The sequence below is a fragment of the Balaenoptera borealis genome (genome assembly GCF_965194805.1).
Source record: "Balaenoptera borealis genome assembly, chromosome: 3".
In the NCBI taxonomy this organism is placed as follows: Eukaryota; Metazoa; Chordata; class Mammalia; order Artiodactyla; family Balaenopteridae; genus Balaenoptera; species Balaenoptera borealis.
The window spans coordinates 170817781-170844127 of record NC_138866.1 but is presented as its reverse complement, the minus strand read 5'-3'; the positions used below and the strand labels follow the sequence as shown (position 1 = coordinate 170844127).

The 26347-nt window shown below is 44.3% G+C and overlaps 1 protein-coding gene and 1 long non-coding RNA gene across 9 annotated transcripts in view; one reads left to right on the top strand and one right to left on the bottom strand.

Annotated features, from left to right (window-relative positions):
- Positions 1–804: 804 nt before the first annotated feature.
- LOC309625718 lies at positions 805–7616 on the bottom strand. The gene is made up of 3 exons (XR_014242700.1): positions 7534–7616; positions 2503–2814; positions 805–2071 (listed from the first exon to the last, which is right to left on the bottom strand). It is a non-coding gene; the product is annotated as an uncharacterized lncRNA (long non-coding RNA).
- The window catches only part of LOC309625677 (LIM zinc-binding domain-containing Nebulette-like), a 213210-nt gene continuing 190518 nt past the window's right edge, over positions 3656–26347 (top strand). For 2 of the 8 annotated variants that reach the window (XM_082385739.1, XM_082385740.1), the window contains exons 1-2: positions 3656–8164; positions 9434–9528. In XM_082385739.1, coding sequence (XP_082241865.1) covers positions 8096–8164; positions 9434–9528 — 164 coding nt within the window. In that variant the 5' untranslated portion in view covers positions 3656–8095. The remainder of the gene's footprint in view (positions 8165–9433; positions 9529–26347) is intronic. The other 6 variants (XM_082385737.1, XM_082385741.1, XR_014242652.1 and 3 more) reach the window with 4 other exon arrangements.

The window sequence follows — 26347 nt, the reverse complement described above, 5'->3', positions numbered from 1 at the left end:
GGCTGGGTGCCTTATGAAGAAGGCCAATATATAATTCCCTTAAAGATAAGGACTGGTACAGAACAGACTAAGTCAGATAACCTAGGAATACACTGAGCTGCACCTAATGGAAGTTCTTGGCTTAAATTCTTACTCATGACCTTACTAATGCTGCTGGATAAACTGTTTGTGTTTTGTCTGTTTTACAAAATTGTTGCTTTTTGCATTACCAAATGTGTGACTGAGCCTTTGATAAAATGATGACCAGGTGACTTGAGCCAGTTGACCAGATATTTAGTTCTATATGAGATCAATGACTGTAATAGTGTAACTTTAGATATCGGAAGAAGCAACAAGAGGGAATTTTTTTTCCTGGACCATAACAGACTAGTAAGACAGGTGGTCCAGAGACTTTTGGCTGCTGTTAACAGGGCCTAGTCCAGTGATAGCACATTGAGTAGCCCATCAGTGAAATCCTCGCCTGACCTAGGAATGAGCATTCCAGCACCATGGGATGAAATGGTCATGAAATGCCTTCCAAGCCATGGTCGAATTTAAGACCATGAGGGTGCCTTGCCAAATAAAAATTGTCACTTGCCATCTGCCTCTAAGGATTAGGTCACTAGCCACTGCAGTTGCTGACCTTCAACACACCCTGAAAGGAGTTCAGGGCGGAGATCAGGAATGAGGCACTCTGTGCTCTGGGAAAAACTGGCAGAACAGGCCTTCAGGTAGTTAGGTATTTTCAGAAGATTTTATGAGCCCCAATTCTTGCATCTTCTCGTATCTATAAAAACACTAAAATCATTAACAGAGACATCTGCCAAAATGCATGCTTGATGCATGTGCCCCCATCACTAAAATCATATACAATACTGACCTCTTTGGAGCAGTTCTTCAGAGCTATCTTAGAGGCTGTCTCCCGGGCTATAGTCCTCATTTTTGCCCCAAATAAAACTTAACTCACAACTCTCACATTGTGCACTTTTTTCAGTCGACAAAGGAATTTAAAAAAACACTTTTTTTTCTATCACTATTTTTATTGGGCCAGAAGAACATTTGTGTTGATCTAATTTGCAATTAATTAATTAATTATTTCACTGACAGAAAGCAACCTTTTAATTTTATTTTATTGAGCTATAATTGACCTATTAGTTTCAGGTGTATAGCATAATGATTCGACATTTGTATATATTGTGAAATGATCAACACAATAAGACTAGTTAACATTTGGCACCGTACATATTTACAAAAATTTTTTTTATTGTGATGAGATCTATTAAGATCTACTCTCTTAGAAACTTTTAAATGTGCAATACAGCATTATTAACTACAGTCAAAATGCTGTACATTACATCCTCATGACTTATTTATTTTATAACTGGAAGTTTATACCTTCTGACTACCTTCACCCATTTTGCCCATCTCCTGAGAACTTGACCTAGTTCTTAATTGACTATAAGTCATGCTGAGGTAATATATTAGTTATCTCAGGCTGCCATAACAAAATACCATACAGTGGGTGGCTTAAACAATAGAAATTAATTTTCTCACAGTTCATGGAGTCCTTCCATGACTTGTATGATGATAAGACTTCTTAGAAGGTTGTTATAGAACCGTCCAAGGTGGATATGATAAATTGCTAAGCTAAGGCAGTGGCAGTGAGGATGGTAACAGATCCATAAACTCTTTTGGAGATAAAGTTGACAGGATTGGGTACCTGGACAGGGTTGCTTAGGAAGAGAGGAAGGAATTTGGGTTGATTTTTAGGGTTCTGGCTGGGAAGATGAAGATGTTACTCATCGAGTTACTCTAAAGAGGAGGAGAGGAAGATGGAGAGAAATATGTTGACTTTTTGAGCAACCCAGAATATTTGTATCTACGTGAGAAATTAACTGGAGAAGTGAGGCAATTATCTGAAGACTTTCAGTAAAATGTCTTTTAATTAGGATGGGGGAGAGAGAATGAAGGCATGTTGTGCTTTTAACTACTTTGCTTTAGGATCTTTCCATTGGAGACAACAATGATGAAGAATCACAGCCATCTTGACTTCCAACTGCTTCTTTTAGCAGTCCTGGAACTCAGTGTGGTCCTAAAGACAGAACAGAATTCACGCATAGAGGGTATATTAGTTTCTTATTGCTGCAGTAACAGCATAAATTTATTGGCTAAAAGCAACATAAATTTATTGGCTAAAAACAACATAAATATTGTCTTAGGGTTATGAAGGTCAGAAGTCCTAAAATCAATATGTCGACAGGGCTGTGTTCCTTCTGGGGGAGAGAATCTGCTTCCTTGCCTTTTCCAGCTTCTATAGGCTACCTACATTCTTTGCCTTGTGGTCCCTTCCTCTATCTTCCAGGCCAGCAGCATCTTCAAATCTCTCTCTGTCTGACATCTGCTTCCATTGTCACATCTCCTTTTCTGACTCAGACCTACCTGCCTCCCTCTTATAAAGATGCTTGTGATCACATTGGCCCACTGGGATAATCTAGGATTATCTCTCCATCTTAAGATCCTTACCTCAATCACATCTGCAAAGTTCCTGTTGCCATGTAAGGTGATATATTCACAGGTTCTGCGTATTAGGATGTGGAGGTTGTCTTCGGAGGGCCATTGTTTTGCCTACCACAGAGGGTCTGTCTTGTCCTTCATCTGGGGGAGGCTCGGTTCTGTGAGGACCAGAACAAGATGTTGCTGCTCCTCCAGCTTTTCTTTTTCCTCTTTCCAGATCTTAAAATGTTTTGCATGAAACTTACAATTATGAGTTGATATCTACAAATGTTTTTGTTAAATTGGAGATTTGGTGGGCCTTATTTTGAAGAGATGTGTCATCTATCAAGAAATAATTCCACAATATATGTAAGTGAAGTCATTATGTGGTACACCCTAAACTGTTTGTCAATTATTATCTCTCAATAATACTGGAAAAAAAGAGAAAAAAATCATCATTATTTGAAGTTTGTTGCTATGCTATGTTAGGAGGGGATATTAAAGTGATATAAAAATTTCAGCATGAGGGTAAAAGCATAATAATCCCATCCCTGAAACAGGAACAAATAGGCTAATTATCCTAAACCCCTCATTTTAGGGGTGCTTATATTCTTGGGGGAGTGGCAGTAGCTGGTTCCTACTCCTGGTAAGAAGCGTAGTGTGCACTTCCTTTAGGTAGCATTTTCTGACTTCCCAGCTGAATTACAAGTTCCTCCTCTGTTCTGCCACAGTATCTGGGGGCAGGGTTTTACTTTAGAGCATTTATCACATTGTACTGTAATTCATTGCTTACTTATCTGTCCCACTAGATTTTATTATAAGCAGAGATCATGCCTTATTCTCCATTGCATCCCCTTGTACCTAACATCTTGCCTACCAATACTTTTATATTGAATGGATGAATGAAAAGTAGTAATTGTTTCTATAACAGCTTCTGAATCTTAAATTTCCATTAAAGTTTTAATTTTACATTTCTCATTGACTTGTGGTGGTACTGTAACGGTAAATGAGGTAATTTCTCTAAAGTGCATGAGACCTTTGGAGAGATGTGTCATTAGGCTAAGGCTCATATACAGCTATCAAATGAAATTGTGAGCTAAAATTTACCATTTTCTTTTAGTTTCACCTACCAAATTGTTGGCTGGGAAAAGTTGCCTCTGTGGTGAATTTGAGCCAGCTGGAAAAATGTACACAATTTTACACAATGTCTGACAAATACAAGGCACATAATAAAACTTTGTGTAACGAGAGAATGAATCATTTATTAATTAGTAATGAGACAGATGCTTTACTACACTTCTAACATGTATTATAGAAAAAAAAATAGCCCATACTGAATCTTGTATGGAAATCCATTAGTTTCTTTTTGGTGTGATGAGTGGAAAGCATTTCTCTTCAGTTCCTATCATTGGTGTATCAGTCGGCTTTTGCTGCAGTAATGAACAACCCCCCAAATTTCAGTGGCTCACAGAAACAATTATTTCTCACTCCCATTATGTGAGGGTTGTGGACTTGCTGTGGCTCTGCTGGGCATGATTGGACTTACTGAATTCATTTTGGCTTTACTGGCTAGACAGGTCTTTCAATTCCTGGACAAAAATCAAAGAAGCAGCCACTCCCTGGGATATGCTCTTCTTACAGCCAGGTGCCAAGGCTCAAGGAGGTGGGAGAACAGAGGCAAACCATGCAAATGTTGTAAAGCTTCTGCTCTGATATGACATAAGTCATGCCCTCTGAAATTCCATTGGCTAAGGGAAGTAACATGACCAAGCTCAGAGTTACTGCAGTGGGGAAATATACTCTGCTTACAGGAAGTGTTGCCAGGCTGGAAAGGAACAAAAAATTGTGAACCAATAATACAATCCACCATACTCTGCATCCTCTGTTTGTCAAAGCCACTATTTGGCCTTTTGTAATATTAATTACTCTTTAAGGATTTTAATTTGGAGTTCCTTTTATGTAGCTTAAATAATAAGGGTAATTATAGGGACTTCAATAGGTTCTATGTAAATAGGTCCCAGAGGTAAAAGTAAATAGATTTTGGAATTTTAACTAAAGAAAAATTTTAATTTTTTAAGTATTATAAATGTTTTCATAAGGGTCATGATGGTAAGTTTTTCTTTATATCTGTGGATGTCCAAGCCAGCAGAAAAGGATTTAATTAGAGATATTGGGGTATAGTAACCATAAGGACCGATTTCTAGACTAGTCACGTGAAAAAGACATGAAAGGGGCAAAAGGTCTCCCCAGTGGATAATTAAATCATTCATCTGCTTGAAAGAGGAAGGCTGGACCAGATGACAGGTTTCTGCCAATTCTCTGTTTATAGTTCTTTAAATTTTGAAATAAAGAAGCCCTTTAAAGACAGATGGTATTAAAACTCTTCTTACATCAGTAAAATGGCACTAAGAAACTTAGAAGCTGGCTTAATGCAGAAAATAAAATGAGCAAGAAAAACATAGTTGAGAGGAAAATATAACTTGAGTATTCACTGTTTACTTTTGAGAGAATAAAACACCATAGTTAATTCCAATTTTAATTCATTCGTCTTATTCATACTTTCTTTCAAAAAACATTTGAGGGGCTTCCCTGGTGGCGCAGTGGTTGAGAATCTGCCTGCTAATGCAGGGGACACGGGTTCGAGCCCTGGTCTGGGAGGATCCCACATGCCGCGGAGCAACTGGGCCCGTGAGCCACAACTGCTGAGCCTGCGCATCTGGAGCCTGTGCCCCGCAACGGGAGGGGCCGCGATAGTGAAAGGCCCGCGCACCGCGATGAAGAGTGGCCCCCGCTTGCCGCAACTAGAGAAAGCCCTCGCACGAACTGAAGACCCAACACAGCCAAAAATAAATAAATAAATAAAGTAGCTATAAAATTAAAAAAAAAAAAAAAACATTTGATAAGTATGTACTATGTGTTGGGCATTGTGATAGGTGCTGGTTGGCTAGGAAGTTACATAATTCCTAGTTAAAATATCTGATAAATCAGCTATAAATGTCACATATCACCATCATGCCTCCTTAGAACTTTTTGCTTACCATTTAAAAAGGACAATAGGAGTTTTAGACTATCTTTTATGATCTACATTTATGAAGATCTAAGTGCTAAAAAAAGTTACCGTCTTCTAGGTGATCACATACTTTTTTCCTCAGCCATTTCTTTTTTTTTTTTTTTTTAATAAATATTCAATGTAGGTCCTTCCCCTTCCCCAATTTTATTGAGGTATAATTGACAAATAAAATTGTAAGATATTTAAAGTGTACAATGTAATGATTTGATGTACATATATATTGTGAAAGGAATCCCCCTATGGAGTTAACACATCCATCACTGCTCATATTTTCCCTTTTTTTGAATGAGAACATGTAAGTTCTCTCTTAGCAAATTTCAATTATACAATACCATCTTAACTATAGTCACCATGTTATATATAAGATCCTCAGACCTTATTCATCTTATAACTGAATGTACCCATTTACCAACCTCTCCCTATTTCACTGCGCAGCCCCTGGCAACCACTTTTTACTCTATGTTCCACTTTTCCCCTTTTTTTTCCCTTTACGATTCCACGTGTAAGTGACATCATGAAGTATTTGCCTGGCTTGTTTCACTTAGCATAAAATCCTCCACTTTCACCCATGGTCTTAAGCATTTCTAATTAGCTCTGGGGTGTTTTTAAACAACTGATCATCTCTGACAGCAAATTATTGTTTTATTTGCTTTTGTGGTGGGCTTGTGAGACAGGCAAAGAGTGGTTCAAAGGCTGCTGCATTGGTGGATGGATCTTTTTTAAGAAATCATCTTTGGAAAAGTCAAACAGCACAGCCTCATTATGAATGTTATTTCATCAGTGCAGCCTGCCTGAGGAGCTCAGAAATCAGTAGTTTTCTTTTTTCATGAAAGGCTGCAGCTATGATTTTTTAAAAAAACGACTAATATTTGTTACAGTAGTTGCTATGTGGCATTACTGAGTCTTAATCTGTGTGCTAGCAACGGAATGTGTTTGCTTATTTGTTACAACCGGCCAATGATAATCCTCGCTGACACTTCCGCAGCGTTTAACAAGAGCCAAGGCAGGTTGAAACACTTCAGAACTGCTGACTCATATAATCCTCACACTAGGAGAGCAGGAGCTGTTTTGTAGCGCTATGTTATCCCCATTTTGCAGATGTGAAAATTGAGGCATAGAGAGGCTATGCACGAAGTATGTCATGTGCACAAAGTCACATGACAGTAAGGGCAGGGTTGGGCTTTGAACTGAGGCCGCGTAGCTCCATTTTGCTGCTTTTACAAAGCAAGTCCAGTAACCTTATTAAAACCAAAAACCGATTCCTACTCCGTTTGGTATCCTACCCTCAGCCTTCAGCTTGATTTTCTGGCCCTTCCGGTTAGGACCATGAGTTTGTAATTCCCTTCATGGAGGTGAAGAACTTTTCCTAGACCCTGTGGTGTTTAATTGCAAAAATTTACAGTGTATACACACACACACACACACACACACACACAGCAAAACGAATGATGACCGTTTAGTTAATCAGGAAAGGCTTGATTCGGGCCTAAAATGACCAGTCGTTCTTCAAGAACAGATATAAAAAGTGCAGCGGTGAGGAGCCAGTTTGAGACGTCTCTTCCCATCCAGGGTCCGAGGACTTCGCGCAGGCACACGGGGGACGCTTTCTCTGGGAGGAGGCCCGTGGGAGCGGCGCGGCACAGCCGGGGGCGCCGCGGCGACGTGAGTCTCCGGGTTCCCAGGCCCCAGCGCGTCGCTGCGCGCGTCCGGACCAGCCTCCGCCCGGGGACGGGGCGCTGCGCGGGCGTTGCTGCGCCGCTGCCTGCGACCCGGGGCCCGGGAGGAGGAGGGCGGGCGCACCCCCGCCCCGCGCTCCCCGCGCGACCTTTGGGTACCGGGAACGTCAGTCTGCCTGGGAGTGGGGCTGCACCGGCCGGGGCAGGAGACAGGAGGAAGGGGGGCAGTGAGTGCGTGGGTTTGAGCCCTCCCAGCCCCGCGTCCTCTCACCCCCACCGCTCCCTCCCGCCGCCGCCGCCGCCGCCGCCGCCCACCTGGCCGCCCCCGCTGCGGCAGCGGCGCGAGGCTCGCTTCCAGGCCTCCGGGTCGCAGCCCGCGCGGTCTGCGGAGCTTGCCGTGTGTCTGCCCTCCCCCTTCCCCCGCTTCGCCCGCCCTCCCCGGGGCCCAACGTGCTCGTTCCCTGTCACTTCGGTCGGGGCGCGCTGGTGGGTTTGGCCTGCGCCGCGGCGGCGAGGCGGGGGAGCGAGTGAGCGCGAGGGGCGGGAGCGAGTGCCTGTGTGAGTCACCGGTACCTGGAGCGCGAGCGACGCAGAGAGAGCGGCGCGGAGCCCGAGCCGGAGCCGAGCCCGAGAGCGCGGCCGTCCCCCGGCGCCAGGCCCCGCCGCGAACCCACCCGCGCCCCCGCCGCCTCCCCGCGCGCCGCGCGGCCCGCTCGCCCCGGGCCCCGCGCCGACGCCCGACCCCGGCGCCCGGCCCGCGCCGCCCTCCCGCCTGCCAGGAGGCGGTGCGGGGCTCGCCGGGGGATGTCACAGCGGCTCCTCGGAGCCCCCAGCCGTCGTCGCTTCCGCCCAGCCGCCGCCCCCGGGAACCGCGACAATGAACCCCCAGTGCGCCCGCTGCGGGAAAGTCGTGTATCCCACGGAGAAAGTCAACTGCCTGGATAAGGTGAGCGAGGGGGCGCCGGGCTGCACCTGCTCGGAGAAGTTTTGGCATCTGGGATGGAAAGAGAAGAGTGGGTCTGTGCGTGTGTGTGCGCGTCTGTGTGTCTTGGCCCCGGGTGAGGGCACGCGAAGCAAGATGCCCGCAGGAGTGCCAGAGAGCACGCTTGGCGATCGTGATGTTGGAACCGGGAGAGGCTTTTGTCGGGGTGCGGGCGGCGGCAGAGCGGCTGCGGAGGGCGCCTGGAGGAGAGCGGCCCGGGCTGGGCCCCCAGGGGCAGTTCGGCCAACCGCGCGCCTCCCACCTCCGCTGCGACCCCTCACTGCCCCGCACGCCCACCTCAAGGATCCGCCCGGATCGCCACCTCACCCCGCCCCCCCCCAGCCGCCCTCAGCGCCTCGCGTGAGGGCGGCGAGGTGGAGAGGCAGATAGTAATTAACATGTCGTGGGGCGGTCGCTGCCGCATTGCTAAGAATAAGCCCCGCCGGAGAGCCCGGGCTGAGCGCGGCGAGCCAGACCCACTGGGGGCTAATCCACCCGCCTGGGGAATTCCAGAGGAAGTGGCTCTAGCCTGGCCCCCGCAGCCCTGCTTCCCTGCCCTTCCCGGGCGTGGATGGAGTTGAGCAGCCTGGGAGACAGACCCTGGCGCTAGCCTGAGCGACTGACAGTTGAACCCAGCCGGAGGCGGTCCCTGTGAAATTTGCGTGTGGTCATACAGATGCCTCATAAGAGCACGCCGTCATCCCTACAGTCATCCCAGACAGAGTCCGCCTTTCCCGCAATTTAGTGGAAGCTGGACAGGGATGGGGGGGGGGCCGGGGGTACTTAACATAGTGCGTCTCCGGCCACCTCGGGTTGCCTGACTTCCGGTGAGCGCATGTGTATCGGGATGTTACAAACAGTGTTGTTTAGGCACTTTGAACTGGATTCGGTTTCCTTTCGAGGCCACTTCACAGGCTCCATTTCTCCGTTAACCAAGCGCAGAATTCCTTTTTGGCTGCTCATAGAAGTGTAACACGGGTAGAGCCCGTGACATTTCTTCCATCTGAGTCTGTACGTTGTGGCGGAGAGTCATTTAAAACTCCATTTTAATAACTGCCTGCTTTGTTTACTTAACTGAAAGTCGGCAAACAGCCACTGGTACCTACAGTCATTTTGTTGTAGTATTTTCAGACATGGGGACTTGGGATGCACTAAAAAAAAAGGTCTCCTTTCTGTACCCATCCTGGAAAGAACTGGCGTTGTACTATAATTTTAAATATTTATTTTTTTCAGTATTGGCATAAAGGATGTTTCCATTGTGAAGTCTGCAAGATGGCTCTCAACATGAACAACTACAAAGGCTATGAAAAGAAGCCCTATTGTAATGCGTAAGTATTGTCAACATAGTGTGCCAGGTGGGGCACAGCAGCAGAGCATGGAAGTGAGTGCATTCGCCTGTTCTGGAGAATTGACTTGCTGTGTCACCCAGGTGTGGCAGTGGCCAATTACCTGTTTATGCCACATACTTTGGGGCCATGTAGTTTGTTGAAGTTCATTGCATTTATGTCTTTCTGATGTGCAGGGTCATTTGTGTGTCTTCAACCAGAAGGTTAGTTCTTGAGGTTCACAGTGTTGCAGAGTTAGGGACATTTGTTAGAAGCTGCAGAACTTAGACACTGAGAACACCTGTGCTCTGAAATGCATGTCAGATAGATTTGCATTTTATTCATATGTCAGTTTCCATTTTTATCATATGATGTTGCCGTACTGCATTTTCTGCCCGAACCTCGTTGCTTAGAGAAAGGAGTCTTGCTCCTTTGGCTTTAGCTGAGACCACTCCAGAGATGCTGGATCTTAAAAAGGGAACCAAAGAATTGAGACCTGGGTATTTCCAGCTGGTTAGTAGTAGGTCTCTCGGTGGGGATTAAAGAAGGTAAGTTTTCTTTAGTAGGCTTTTCCATTGGCATGCTTCCAGCCTATAATACTAGCGATTAGGTAGCATTTATGCAGTGCTTATCATGTGCCAGGCCCTATTCTGAGCACTTTATGCATTACTGACTCATTTAATCATTACAGACCCTATGACTTTGAGGAGTACTATTATTTTCCCCATTTGTCAGATGAAGAAATTGAGGCATTGAGAGGATAAGCCTCGGTAAGGGGCTCAGATCACTCCTAGAGACTGCAAATTGTAAACATTGTTCAGTGCTTCCAAATGGCTACCTTGGCGCCCTCGCCGTGTGTTTCCCCACTTTTTGAGCATCCCCCCACCCAGATTATTTTCAGCGGTGGGCTCTTGGCCCTGATTGCTGAGCCGCCTTCTTCCTGGTTCCCTTGTGGGGGCTTCTCCAGCCTGGAGGCGGCAGAGGATCCCTCGCCTTCTGACTGGAGCATTGCCAGAGATGCATTCTCCCTGGAGTTTTGGAAAGAGGTTTATTCAGGTCTCCTGGAGATGGAGGGTCCATGGTTAATTCATGCTTCACTCATGGGAGTGAGTTTTCATAGACGGTAAATTTTTGGTAAACGAATGTAATGTGCTCATACCTCTCTGATGAATAACCTAAAAAAAAAAAAAAAACCTCTTTGTATTTCCTTCGGTCCTAGCTTAGTGCTTACAAATACACCAGAAACTTTTCAAGAAATCAGAAAATGGTGGCATTGAACAGAATTCATGATTTGGATGAGTGAAGTCCACAGATAGTCCCAAACCATTGATGTTTTCAGCTCTCCTGTATCGTGCCTCTTACTAGAATAACATGAAGCAATAAATGAGATCCCAGTGTCGTGGTCGCCTGCTTCTCTTAAAGAGAGGTGTAGAGGGCTGGTTAAAGATCAAAGGCAGGTAGCTGTCCCTAGAAGGGAAAGGGCCCTCGACAGCCCATAGACAGGATGATTGTTCTTTGGTTAAAGGAAAGTGAACCATTCTTCCCATAACTCTTCTAGCCTGTGGCCTGATTCCATCAGGCTTCATGGGCCACATCAGGATTCTTTCTAGCTTCACAGCCTGAAGTTTTTTTTTTTGTTTTTTTTTTTTTAGGTTCTGGAGTTTTATTTCCTGAGCTGAATAAAACTCAGAATTGCTATTATGCATAGTAGGATGGGGTAATTATAATAATGTGATTAAGTTTGTATGAACCCATGCATTGCAAGTGCAGTATGCGTTTACCCTTTTAAATACAAAATCCAAATAGGATACTGTATTAATTTTCTATTGCTTCATAATAAATGATCACAAACGTATCAGCATAAAGCAATACCCAGCTATTATGTCACAGTCTCCATGGGTTGAGAGCACAGACATAGCTTAAGCTGGATTTTCTGTTCAGGGTTTCACAGCGCTGCAGTCAAGCTGTTGCTCAGGGCTGTGTTCTTATCTGAGGCTCAGGGTCCTCTTCCAAGCTCATGTGGTTTTTGGCCAAATTAATTTCCTTGCTGCTGTAGAATCCATGGTAGTTTACTTCTTCAAAGTCAACAGGAGAGAAAACCTCTTAACCTCTAGATCATCTTTTAAAGGGCTTGCCTGCTTAAGTCAGGCCCACCTGGGTCAATCTTCCTTCTGATTAACTTAAAGTCAAATGATTATGGGACTTTACATAATCAAAGTCCCTTCACCTTTGCCAAACATATAGGTAACCTAATCATTGGAGTGGCCATCCCATCATACTCATAAGTCCTGATCAGATTCAAGGGGAGGAGATTACACAGGGTGTGAACATGAAGGGGCCACCTTACAATTCTCACAGCCTGAAGTTTAACTAGGTTTTACCAATGCCTTTGGGTGGCTCTGGAGGAATTGGGAGGGGAAGAGGAAAGACAGGAAGAGGAAAGACAGGAAAAAGAAAAGGAGAAGACAGCAACAAATATATATGTATATGTGTATATGTATGCATAATGTGTTTATGTGTGTGTATATATATACACACACATAAACATATGTATATATACACACACACACACAGGGCACACACATATACACACACATACAGATAAAGCATTGAATGAAGGAGAAAAAGAGATGATAAAAATAAAAGTACAGAAAAAAGAAGTGTAACTGAAGTGGAGTCTTTGATTGCATCGGGCCACTTGAAAGTTCAATGCTTACTGCTGAGTTTCAGTTCACTCCAGTTAAAAAAGAATATCAGATTCTGCAGCAAGTCATGGACGGCTGGTTGGCCCTCTGACTTCGTAGTGAACTAGTGCCCAGAACTGTTGAGATTTGGACCCCAAAACAAAAAAACCTCTGTTTGTAGATAAGAAACATCCTGCTATGTTGTTTCATAGGTCTGAGTCTTATTTTTTTAATACTTTCGTTATATCTACATTGAATGCTTACAGGTTTTCTCTCTAAAATTTCTTATATAATTCTAGTGCTTTGTTATTAGATTTAAGTTGAGTTTTGGGAGTAGCATCTCAGATTTTTTTTTGCTGAATGTTGAACATGGTAGTCCACTTTATGGAGCAGAGAGACAGGGTAAGACAGAAATCCATCTTTAGTGGGTGAATGAGTAGAATCGATGGTTTAAATGTCTAATTTAGCTTTACGTTCATGTCACAGCTTGATATGCTGTCTCCCAGACAACGAGCCTAGCAAAGTTGCAGGTTCTGTCTGCTGTAAAGGTTCCATGCTGGAAGGCCCCTATTCTCCACCCTTATTTTTCCAAGGGCGCAGGCTGGCATGTCAATTCACTGGTCAGCATGGATTACCGTTTGGGGATCCTGATGCCTCTGCTCTAAATCAGGTGGTGTGTGTCAGTCAGCTGTTCCCTGTGATCTTGGCCGGAAGGGCTGCCATAATTTCTCTGGGTCAGTGGTGGAAAATTGATTCTCTGAAGTATACTGCTACTGGGAAATGAAACATTCTGTGTCCATATAAAGTAATATTTTATCTGCCCCTAGTTTGGCTCAGGAGTGAATACACATACATGCTTAAATGAAAACGACTATTCTTCCCCCACTGCAACTTTTTTATTGTGAAAATTTTCATATACAAAATAGTTACAAGAATAATGCAATGAACGTCTGAATATTCTCCACTGAGATGTAACTCTTATTAACATGTTGCAGTATTTGCTTCATGTTTTTATCTAGTATATGTACAGATATATTTATTATTTTGGGACCATTTGTTAGTTTCAGGCATCAAGCTGGTTTCACGCATCAAGATATTTCATTCTTAAAAAGGACCTCGTGCATGTACTAAGAAAAAGGATATTTTTCTTAAAGAATCACAGAGCCAATATCACACTTCAGAAAATTAACAAAAATTTCATAATAACTTCTAAAATCTGGTCCATATTCACGTTTCCCTCATTGTCCTAAGGATGTCTTTTATAGCTTTTTAAAAAAAAATACAGGATCCAATTAAGGTTGATACTTTACATTCAGTTGTTATGAAAATGGCAACTTTTGATTATTGGCGATTCAATATCAGTTCTTTAATTTCTGCTGTCATTTCTGTTGTTTTACATGACCTCTTAGAGCTTTCAGGAAGAGTATTTACGTAGCATTTCTTGTAAAAATAACATGTAATTAACTTAAGAAACTTTAAAATAAATATTAAAATATGCTGAAAATATTTGAAAGCACAAGCAGACATTTAGGATTGTTTTAAGAAAACATAAAGGCTTTTTATTTTAATTGATACCCGGGGGCATTTTTTTAAATGGAATGAAGTAGTGAGTATTTTCTTCGGTCTAAATATGTTGCTTGTTTATATTCTTGTGTGTTTAGAGAAGAAACAAGTTTCCTGTTTGACTTCATGCAAAGAACATGTATAAAATATAATTTACCTAATATTTAAATTTTGATCTTTTGATAGAATGATCAAAGTATAGTACACACTAGATGTAAGATTAGGCATGATACACATTTAGTTCCTAATGCAGCAGTGTACCCTACTAAAACATTTAAAAACAAACTGACCTACTTGAGGGCATGCCATGTTTTCATAAGCCTTTCTGTTTCATCAGCAGGCAATGGATTCTTTTGCACGTTCAGGATTTTTTTCCCATCATGGAACTTGCAAAGAAAAGAGGACTAGGCAATATTTGTATTGCTAAGAGGTGCTAGGAAAATAACACTAGCTGATTAGACAAAAAACAGCTCGTATTTGTATGTGAGTTGGTATGCCAAGTTAAACTATAAATGTATTGCTACCCAGCAAGCCCCACAAAGAATATAAACCCTAAAGGCCATTTGTCAAATAAATAATTTAACTTACTGTAGGTGTCAGAATTGCATTTATTATGTGTTTGTAGAAAATACATCAGTTCTTAAAGTATTCTCAGCAGTATCATCCCTTAGAAATAGCAGTGCCAATGACTGGCCAGTTAATGTACTGTCGCCAAACATCAAGTTTTTTTAGGTCAGGGGAAGGATCAGTTTATGATGCAGTCGCTTTGCGGAGCATTGCCAATAATTTCCCCAAATCGTCACTTTTGCAGAGATTTTTTGGGGGGGGGCTGAACATTTGTCCTGACCTGCTCACGTTAAATATCCCTTGTATCTGTGTCAAATGTATCTTCAGTTAGGGGGCTGAAAGAACACAAGTGTCTGTGCTATAAATACGTTTAGTTATCCTTCCAAAGACGCTTCCTTCTCAACAGATAGTTTCGCTTAACATAATTTTGGACCAATTTAAAAATAAGCCAGCAGGAGCCATGCTCCGTGTTTACTTTCGCTCTGCCTGTGTTAGCGTTCCGTTTTGTGAATATGTATGGACTGTCTACAGCCTGGAAGATTCCGGGCAAGGTGCTCCTGGTCATGAGCCACTCAGAACAGGCAGCTCTGTTCAGCCTGCCTGCCTTGAGGGGGACTGTCTAGGCCAGCCCCCCCCCGTAGCTCTCACTTACCATTTCTCTGTTGGTGACTCCCCACAAGTGCCTTTACTGAGGGGTACTCAGAGGACATGGAAGGAAATTAAATTGAAACCTGAGATATTTTCCACCTCATATTTCCCTTGTCTCTGCTGAGGCCTCCCAAACCTGGTTCCATAACACTCCAAGGACTTGACTTATCTCAAGGGGGCTTAGGAAATTCTTGCTCTTACGTTAGCTTTAATTACTGAAGAGCTTTTCATGAAAGGCACAGTAGGGTGACTGGAGATTTGAAGCAAGACAGAGCTGGATTCAAATCCTGGCTCCGTCATGGTCTACTGAACGAGTCTCTTGATCACTGAGCTTCAGCTTTTTCATCTGTAAAATGGGAATAGTAATGCTTAACCTGCAGGGCCATGTGAGGATGAATGAGACAGGGCATGTCAAGGTTCCAGCCCAGTTCCTGGCACATAACAGACCTTCAGGAAACTGTAGTGTTCTTATTTCCTCGGCGGTACTTTTTTGAGGGGTGAAGGAAGAAAAGGAGGGTAAAAGGCGGAAGAAGAAGTTCCTCAGTATCCATGAAGGATTGGTTTCAGGACCGTCCCTCGGATACCAAAATCCGAGGCTGCTCAAGTCCACGGTCGGCCCTCTCTGCCTCTGTGGTTCCACATCCTCGGATTCAAGCAACCAGGCATCGGGTTGTACTGTAGTATTTATTAAGAAAAATCCGTGTATAAGTGGACCTGCACGGTTCAAACCCATGTTGTTTAAGGGTCAACTATGTATCAAAGAAATGACAGTCATGCCTATTAAAAGGTTTATACCAGTATTTTTCACACTATGGGTTGCCACCCATTCGAGGGTTGTATCTAGAACTTAAAGAGAGAGAAAGAAGAGAGACAATATCAGAATGGGTTTGAGTAGTGGAAAGAGTATTGTTTTGGCAAATGTTCTTTTCCTAGTTATATGTGTAATGTGTGTACTGCATCATGATGTAAAACATATTTTTGCTGGAAGATATGGTCAAAAAAAGTTTGAGAAGCACTAGCTTAGTTCCGTATTCTTAACGCCCCACACATCACAGAGCATTGGGAGCTGCCGGCCTGTACGACGCTATGCCGAAAGTCCATGAATTCAGACAGCCGCTGCTTTCGCTCCCTCTGTCTGTGCCAGCCACACCCTATCCCACACCAGCCGTCCCTCAGGACTCAGCTCAGCCCTCAGAGCCCTCACCATCCTATGGAGGAACCACGAGCCTACCTGTCTGCACCCTCTTCCAGCGTAGGGTGGCTCTGAGGGCATCTGTCTTGCTCACCCCATCTCCGCAGAGCCTGGCAGTCAGCGCTCAATAGAGATTAGCTGCGTCAGGGAGTGTGATGGTTATGCTGCAGCTCAGAGTGTGGTCCCTGCCTCCCCCCCAAGTTCAGGATGTGGGCCAGCTGAGTTCCTTCTGAGGCTGGGCATCTAGAGGAGGTGGCTTGAGAAGAGGCGTTGCGGAGCCTGAATGGTGGTCTGGGAGCCAAGCTTCACCAGGTCTGAATACCAAGGAGTAAAGTCTTCCCACTGAAGGAGTAGGCTTGCCTTTGCCAATCCGAAGTGAACGTGCTGGGCTTCCCTGGTGGTGCAGTGGTTAAGAATCCGCTTGCCAATGCAGGAGACATGGGTTCGAACCCTGGTCCGGGAAGATCCCACATGACACAGAGCAACTAAGCCCGTGCGCCACAACTACTGAGCCTGTGCTCTAGAGCCCGTGAACCACAACTACTGAGCCCGTGTGCCACAGCTACTGAAGCCTGCACGCCTAGAACCTGTGCTCCACAACAAGAGAAGCCACCACGATGAGAAGCCTGTGCACCGCAACGAAGAGTAGCCCCCGCTCGCCGCAACTAGAGAAAGCCCGTGTGCAGCAACGAAGACCCAACGCAGCCAATAAATAAATAAATAAATAAATAAATAAAAACAAAGTGAACGTGGTGGAATTTCCTTTCACTGCTTACAGGCTTGGTTTCAAAATATGATACCTTTCTAAAAGATTCTTTATGGATGCTCATTTAGTTTCTTCTGAGTTTAATTATAATCTGTAAAACGGGATAATTTCTACCTAAGAGGAACTTTATAGAAATGAAAAGGGGGAAATATGTGTAAGCCTCAGCACATCAAATGACACCTATTAGTACCCAAATGTTAGTCCCCTCCCTTATTTATAATAAATTGAAAGCTGTTGTCTCATATCTCCCCCTTAAAGAGAGGAGAAAATGTTACAGGCAACCATTTCTATGGGAGGATATTGTGATATGTAGGGATTCTAGTTTGCATCAGTTATAATCTGCCTTTCTGACTTTTTGGTTACGTACTGCCTAGAAAAAATTAGACCTTTTGCACACAGATCTGATGTGGGAGGATGACAGTTGTTTTTTGTTTTGTTAAAACTGGATGATTGAAAGTGAGGGAAGGAGACACTTTATTTGAACCAAATAAAAAAGTTCCAGTGTATATGCAAAATGATCTGATTCCCAGCTACCTATTGAACCATTGATGACATCGAATGAATTTTAGTATCCTTTGAAATTGTAGAAGACTGTATTTACAAATCATGTCCTGAGTTCCGCCACATTTGAAAATGTTTCCGTGTCTTTATGATGATCTGTCTGTTACAGAGTGATGTCAGATTAGAAAACATTTGGAGATGGAGCACAGCAATATCTCCTAAATTATGGTGAGATGCAAGGTTAATGCAGGATACAGATGTGTGTGCTTAAAAGGGTATTGATTATGTGTCAGGGACCTGTGTAAGAGTGCATTTTGGTATGTCTTCTTTAAACGTTTTCAGATGAGTGCTTTAAAGGATGAGTGGTTCCTGGGAATGTCAGGAGTGAGAGGGAAGCAGACATACCCACACATGACAACCTTGTCCTCCAGAGATTCAGGGCCCCCTCAAAGCTCCGTCTCCAGAGGAACGGGAAGTCGAATTTCTTTTCTTTTCCTTTCTGTTTCGTTCTCCTCTAGTCAGCGTTATTAGGAAGAGCTAGGCTTTTTGCAGTGTGGGAAGTGGGAGCTAGAATAATATTTATGAGCTGAGTGCCCAGAACATTTTGAGGACTTGGTAGAAGGATGATTATTGATTCTAAAGTTCTGCTAATGAATCAAACGGTTCCACAGCCTCTCTCGTCGAACCTAGACGTAGGGCACAGACATAACCAGAAAACAGGAAATTGTGGGAAGGACCAGGTTTGAATGGCAAGGATCGTTTATTCCAGCACTGGAAACCCTGCATTAATTTTAATCTGTGGTCAGCTGTGTGTTTTTCTTAGTGGGGTCCTTGAGGGAGTCACGTTGTGTTCAGCTTCTGTTTACTTTTCCACACTCTGTTGACTCATTCCCGGCAAATCCTGGGAGGAGCTAGAAGAAAACTTAGTTCGATGTGTGTACTTTTGAATAGCCTCAGACCTATTTGTAGACCAGTGGCCTGGTATACTTCTGCTTCAGCTCGGCAGTCTGAAAAGTCATTTAGACAAAAATCCTTGATGGGCTCCTCTGATGCTCATTACCCATCCAGAGCAGGCGCCGGTCAACCACACAGAGAGCGTGGAGGCGTGGGATGGCCGTGTGCAGCCTAGGGCCAGAGATGTGGGGTGTGGAGTTAATTGGTTGCCCGCCAACATTGAATTCCATCTTGAAATCTGACTTCGCTATCTGTTGTTGCATCAAGAGTGTGAACTCCACCAAATTCAGGCAGCGCGCGGGAGCATCAAGAACAGTGTGGCACATATATACAATGGAATATTACTCAGCCATAAAAAGAAATGAAACTGAGTTATTTGTAGTGAGGTGGATGGACCTAGAGTCTGTCATACAGAGTGAAGTAAGTCAGAAAGAGAAAAATAAATACCATATGCTAACACATATATATGGAATCTAAAAAAAAAAAAAGGTTCTGAAGAACCTAGGGGCAGGACAGGAATAAAGACACAGATGTAGAGAATGGACTTGAGGACACGGGGAGGGGGAAGGGTAAGCTGGGATAAAGTGAGAGTGGCATGGACTTATATATACTACAAAACGTAAAATAGATAGCTAGTGGGAAGCAGCTGCATAGCACAGGGAGATCAGCTTGGTGCTTTGTGACCACCTAGAGGGGTGGGATAGGGAGGATGGGAGGGAGACGCAAGAGGGAGGAGATTTGAGGATATATGCATATGTATAGCTGATTCACTTTGTTATACAGCAGAAACTAACACACCATTGTAAAGCAATTATACTCTAATAAAGGTGTTAAAAAAAAAAAAGAATGGTGCAGTAAATGCACACATCAGTACAGAAAGACATATAAACAGATGTATGTTTATTCATTTATTTTCTTTATTTTCTTGGCTGCATTGGGTCTTAGTTGCAGCATGTGGGATCTTTCATTGCATCGTGGGCTCGTCATTGCGGTGTGCGGAATTCTCTCTAGTTGTGGCGTGCGGGTTTTCTCTCTCTAGTTGTGGCACGTGGGCTCCAGGGCGCGTGGGCTCTGTAGTTTGCAGCATGTGGGCTCTAGTTGAGGTGGGCGAGCTCGGTAGTTGTGGCGCTCGGGCTTAGTTGCCCAGCGGCATGTGGGATCTTAGTTCCCCGACCAGGGATCGAACCCGTGTCCCCTGCATTGGAAGGCGGATTCTTTATCACTGGACCACCAGGGAGGTCCCCAGATGCATTTTTGATGGTCTGTTTGGATACCTGCACTATCTCCTCCTGGCTGCTCTTCCGATCATCCACCCAGAGCCCTGTGTATCTCTGTCATCTTCTAGACGTCCTTGTCCTCCTTCCCCATCCCCACATGTTCATTCCCTCAGTCCTCACCCTGCTTCCGGCTCTCATCCTGTTTGGCCAGTGATCTGACCATCATCCCCTACCTGGTCTCCCTGTTCTAGTCTTTCTCTTTTTGAATGCTTTTCCTGCCACTGCAGTTTCTCTTTTGAAACCACAGTTCTGGTCATATTATTGCCCTTATGCACACACCTCTGATGGCTCCCCACTGCCTACAGAAGAAAAAAATTGGGTTTCTGATAGATACTCAGGGCTTTTCATACTTTATCCACTTCCTTTCACCCTCCTCTCCAGCCACACTGGACTGCCAGCTCTGATGCCTTCATCAGGTTTCCTAACTGAAGTCTCAGTAGCCTCACCTGTAAAATGGGTATCATAATAGACTCTACCTCATAGGTTTAAGGATTCATTGGAATATCAAAATAATAAGTTTAGCCACAATAAGGAGGTAATAAAAGTTAGATAGGATATTCATTGTTGTTAAACTTGACACAGTGATTTAACTCTTTCCTTACACTGTTCTTAAGCCATCCTATCCTCCCTTGTTTTAAAATTGCTTTCATCTTTAAGGCACACAGCCATGGCAACCTTTGTGAAGCCGTTCTGAATCTCTCAGTCAATTACTGGACTCTTTCTCTGTGTGCCCATTGTAGTTTTTATATTTCAGTTATATCACTTAATCAAAAAGCCTGCCTTGTACTAGAACTGTGTTTGTCTTCCCATTCAAGGTGGTTTCCTGCTGAGATTGGACCATGGAAGTTCTTAGCCTGAGGTTGGAGCTGGGTTGAGGGTGGGGAAGTCAAGTCAGCTGAGCTTTGCTTCTAAAGGGATTATTTCTGGCTTGTGTTTCAGGAATCGAGAATGGGGATTGCAGTGCTGCAGTGCAATTCTGACACTAACCACTCCATGAGTGAAGGGTGCAGTCCCCAACAAGACAGCCCTTGCTTCAGATGCCACTGCAAGTTCAGGTGTCCACAGGACAACCACACTTCTGACCAACTAGCTACAAATTTGGGGAGGGGGTCCCACAACCCCTTCAGATTTGACAGTTTCCTAGAACGACTCACAGAACTCAGGAAAGTCCTATACTTAAGATTATTGTTTTATCATACAGGACATAAGGCAGGACCAGTCATGTGAGGAGACACGTAGGACCAGGTCTGGGAGGGTCCTGGACATGGAGCTTCCCTGCCCTCACCCTGTGGAATCAGGAGGGGTCTCCCTCCCTCCCTCCCTCCCAACACGTCCATGCGGTCACAAACCAGGAATCTCCGCCAAATCTGGAGCTTTGGTGTCCAGAGTTTTTAATGGGGTTTCATTGTGCAGGTGTGATGACTCAGATTATTCAGACTTCATCCCCTCTCCCCTCCCTAGAGGAGGTCCACTTACCTCACCCGACTCAAAGCTCCAACCCTCTAATCCCATGATTCCTGGAGTGGCCAGCCCCACCCTGAGCATCTTGTTAGCACAACTCAGATATGGACCCTGGGGCTCATGAATATCAAAGATATTTCCTCTAGGGAAATCCCAACTATTTAGAGTAGATTGCAGGAACCAGGGACTAAAGCTAGTCAAATTCATGATCATACAACAGGCCTGCTTCTCACTGTCCTCATCAGATGTCTTGTTTGCTTCGTCGAGACAGTGCCTCCCTTTCATATCATGAACCTTCATATCCCATTATGACAAGAATGACGATCTAAACCCACCATGTCTATGTTGTCAATCAGTAGAAGTTGGGTGAGGCATATAAATGGTTGACAGCCTGCACGCAGGAGGTGGGTGGGAGGACCTATTTATGGAAGGATCCTTGATATAACTCTCTAGATTGTTCTTCTTTTTTAAATAAGCAAGTCTTCCCTATCAGCAGATTACATTCTTGAGGGCAGGAACGGTCCCAATCACCTTTGTACACCATGGCGCCTACCATGTGCTTGGTGAGTGTCCCCCCATAGAGCCCACTGCCCAGCAGCTCTCTTGGGGGTGCAGCTCAGCCTCAGGCGTCCCTCACTGAGAGAGCAGACTCAACAGGAAGGAACAGACTTTCTTTCCATGAGGATCCGTGTGGTGGTCCCAGCGGAGCTAGCCATGCTTGGGCTGACAATACACATGAACAATAGCTACCACTTCCTCTGATAGGTGGAAATATTGACGTTTATAGCTAGATTATTGGTCACTGACATGCAGCCAAACAAAAGATGACAAGAGTAATGTTGTCTACAGAGGGAGTAGGTAAAATCACTTTGTTACAACTATGTTTTTCAAAAGTCTCAGGACGAACTCCTGTGCTTTAGACATCAGGCCATGTAGCCATTCACTTGCCTATCCATATATTTTTTCCCAGAAATAAGTATGATTTATTTATTTCCTGAAACAAATGTAATCAGGGATTAATGCATTAATCCCTGAGAAATGAAAAGTCTTTACATTCTCTTACGGAAGAATTTAATTTTCTTTAGTGACTTTCTTCAATCCTGTCTTTTCTCCCAGATTTCCAGAACTTCCGAAACAACTCAGCAGGCTCTGTGCTTCCTCCTCCTCCCCGTCCCCATCCCCCACGCCAGAGCGAGCGCTCGCTCTCTCTCACTGTGCTAAAGTCTTCGCTGTTGTCACTGACGTAGTTATCTGATTTTCTTTTTTTTTAATTAATTAATGTATTTATTGTTGGCTGCGTTGGGTCTTCGTTGCTGCACGCGGGCCTTCTCCAGTTGCGGCGAGCGGGGGCTACTCTTCGTTGCGGTGCGCGGGCTTCTCATCGCGGTCGCTTCCCCCGTTGCAGAGCACAGGCTCTAGGCGCGCGGGCCCCAGTAGTTGTGGCACATGGGCTCAATAGTTGTGGCTCGCGGGCTCTAGAGCTCAGGCTCAGTAGTTGTGGCGCACGGGCTTAGTTGCTCCGCGGCATGTGGGATCTTCCTGGACCAGGGCTCGAACCTGTGTCCCCTGCACCGGCAGGTGGACTCTTAACCACTGCGCCACCAGGGAAGTCCCTGATTTTCTTAATGTTAAGTCAAATTCTATTTTAAAATGTCTAGATGCTTAAGGCACATAATAATTAAGGATTATTCCTGTCAGGAATAGAAACACCATATTAGAACAGTTCTTCCTCAGAGGCTGCTAAACAAGGAAAATCCTATTTAGAAGGTTTGCCTCTGTGGTCTTTATTTTTATTTTTTCTATGGTAGTTACGTAACGTCAGGTTTAATTGGCCAGGAGTGAGGAAGCTGGTTTATTTGTGTTCCTCTTGTGTCATATGTACCCGAGGGGCTGAGCGGTCAGTGAAAGTACCTATAATTTGGACATGGGGGCTGCTGGCCAGGAAGTGTCCTGTATAATGGCAGTTTGACAGATGTTGAAAGAAAAGCAGTTTGTTTTCTCTTTCTGCGGTGATGGGTATGTAAGAGCCACTGAATAAACATGTGTGGATTGGCTTTAAAAGCACATTTATGCTGAACAGGATACAACAGTCCTTTATTTGATAGAAAGCCTCCTAATGCTGGCATCTTTCTCTGGTGCAGACTGGTGGGTCAGGAGAGGGTGCTACTCAGGATTTAAAAATTAATTCCCTAAGAGAAAAAAGGTGGTAACATAAAAGAAGGACCTGAGTGTACAAACTCTTGAGGGTAAGATAGGCTCAAGGATGTACTGTACAACATGGGGAATATAGCTAATATTTTGTGGTAACTGTAAATGGAAAATAACCTTTAGAAACTGTATAAAAATAAAAAATTGAAAAGAAGAGGAAAGGTTAGCAATCATTTTGAAGAGGTGGCACAGCACAGAGAGTAATGACTCTGGAGCCAGATGGCCTGACCTCAGATCCCAGCCCTGCCATTCACTAGCTGGGGAGAGTTACTCAAGAGTTCTTTGTCACAGTTTCCTCATCTGTCCTTATCTGTAAATAGGAGGCGCAGTGATAGTAGAGCTCGTTATTTATAGAGAATTCAGCACAGCACCTTGTACCTACGAGTTCTCAGTATGTAGAAACTATTGTTTTTTTTCTCTCCATGTCTCTTCAGGTAAAACTTTGCCTACATTTGTGACTTATTTCTAGAATCAAACACATCCAGATCTGTGGTGCGTTACCCACTCACCATGTCCAAATGTCTTTCTACTTTGACCAAGAGGGGAGGGATGGGGAAAGCTCCAGTGAGAAAATGGTGCTGGGATGCTATGTATGGTGTTCACTCTAAGGGCAGACTCTGTAGAAGTTAAATTTACAGTTTGGTGACACCCCCTTGTATTCTATTTGAGGATAAAGAATCTGTATTCAGTTCAGTGTTTATCACTATTGCTTTAGGTTTTCTGGGGGGGTTTTCATCTAAAGAATGTAAACATGGGGCCTCACAGTGAACTTGGGTAATTCAACTAAACAAATATTTGTGGAACTCAGATCAAATGCAAGGCAATCATATACAAAATTCTGAGGGATGTAAAGACAACTATGAAACAGTTTTCACTCTTGACAATAAAGTCTGTTGAACAAGATAAAGAGAAAAAAAAAAAGAAGTACCTGAGTGGAGGATGGAGGAAAGATCAAGTAATCCTCAGAAGATACCAGCAGGGGAATACTGATGGTCTCGGCCATCCGTACCGAAGCATAGACACTAACGATGGTTCATAGGGTCCAGAGATGTGACCGGTGTGTGGTGGGGACAGGACAGGCTGATCAGTAAACCCTGGTGGCGGAGAGGCTTTGCGGTGCTAAAGAAGAAACAGATCTCATAAGCGGGTCCATGTATAGAAGGAAAGAAACCGGAAGGGGAACAAGTGATGGAGAACATTTGGAAGAGGCTGAAAATGAAGGAGAAACCAACTCAGGGCAGACCGGGGCCATGTACGTGGATGGAAAAGATAACTAGTGGTTTCTCCACATACTTACACTGTGGCACAGAGGCTGGATGCCGTGTAAAGGGAGGCTTTACCGAGACAGCGGCTGAAAGTTTAAAAGACAATGTCAGGGCTTCCCTGGTGGCGCAGTGGTTGAGAATCTGCCTGCCAATGCAGAGAACACGGGTTCAAGCCCTGGTCTGGGAAGATCCCACATGCCGCGGAGCAACTAGGCCCGTGAGCCACAACTGCTGAGCCTGCGCGTCTGGAGCCTGTGCTCCGCAACAAGAGAGGCCGCGATAGTGAGAGGCCCGCGCACCTCGATGAAGAGTTGCCCCTGCTCGCCGCAACTAGAGAAAGCCCTCGCACAGAAACGAAGACCCAACACAGCCAAAAATAAATAAATAAATAAATAAATTAAAAAAAAAAAAAAAGAATGTCAGTTGATTTTTCACTTTGCTTTTGTATACAGTTCTGTTGTTTTCAAGCTGCTTCGGACTGAACATGGAAAATGAGGAAGCGTGGGTTGGAGATGCAGTGGTTGTGAGGATTTTAGAGCAAGTGGTCTCACTACCTTGAAGTTCATCGGAGTGACAGGGGGGATGGCTGGTCCCACCACATCCCAGACTTCAGGACACCTGTTCAGTGTGCGAGCAGCAAAGGGGGTGTGTGTGTTCAGGGAGCCCCGGGTTATGAGAAACTCTGTGAGACAGGAGCCATGTATGAGTTCAGTTCTGCGTGTGTTTCCAGGGGCTGGAGCAGTCCTTGGGGCACAATCGACCTTTCATAAAGATTTACTGAATAAACAAAAGAAGGAATAAAAAGAAAGGGGCCTCCACTAGGTAGAAAACTTTGAAACGTAAAGTTCTGATAGAAAACATGTTAATTATTCCAGTGAGGGAGAAAATGAGGAATACCTCTTAAGACAAAAACCAAAAGACAAAAAAACAGCATAGGGCACCACCCCCTGGAGCCTTCCGAGCTCCGACTAGTACGACACACAGTTTAAAGGATGGGAAACTGAGAAATCAAAAATGCACACACAGTGAGATTAGGGTCAGGAAAGCTAAAGGCCGACATGAGCCATGGCTTGTGAAAAATTCTCACGACGAAAGAGTTTTGAGAGCACTCATGTTCTGAGAAAAAAAGGTGAACTTAAGCTTGGGGAAGATGCTGGGATAATAAAAAATGACACAGAAAAAAGTAGAAATATTCGCTTCCTAGTTAGCTTTCCTCCTTTCAATGAAGAAGAAGATATTTAAAAGTAGAAAAGACCCATAAACATCATCAAGAAATTAAAGTAAAAGCCAGGAGGGTAAGGTTAGGAAGAAAACATCAAGGCATTCTTCATGGTAATAAAAGAAGTTGGACTCTCTAGACCCAGATGAATGGCATCGTACGGTCCTGAGAAGGCCCTGTGGACGAGGTCCTGGAATTGAAATCGTGGTCCCCTGGCCCTTGATGACAAGAGAAGATGTGGTGGGACAATTACGAGATGGACTCGGGCGCTCAGCTGCGTTAGTTACTTCCCCTGGCTCTGCCTCTGGTCCCTCATCTGTAAAATGATGTCCTGTCAGCCCATCTGCCAAATGAGGCTGTGCCTCCGCTGATGATAATAATAACACTTACTACCTCTTCTGTTTACTGTGAGGAATAAATCAGATAATCTGTGTAAACAGTTGACAGAGTTGATACCATCTAAGCATCAGTTATACTCATTATTGCCTGTTCTCTTTGAGAAATTATCTGCAAAAGA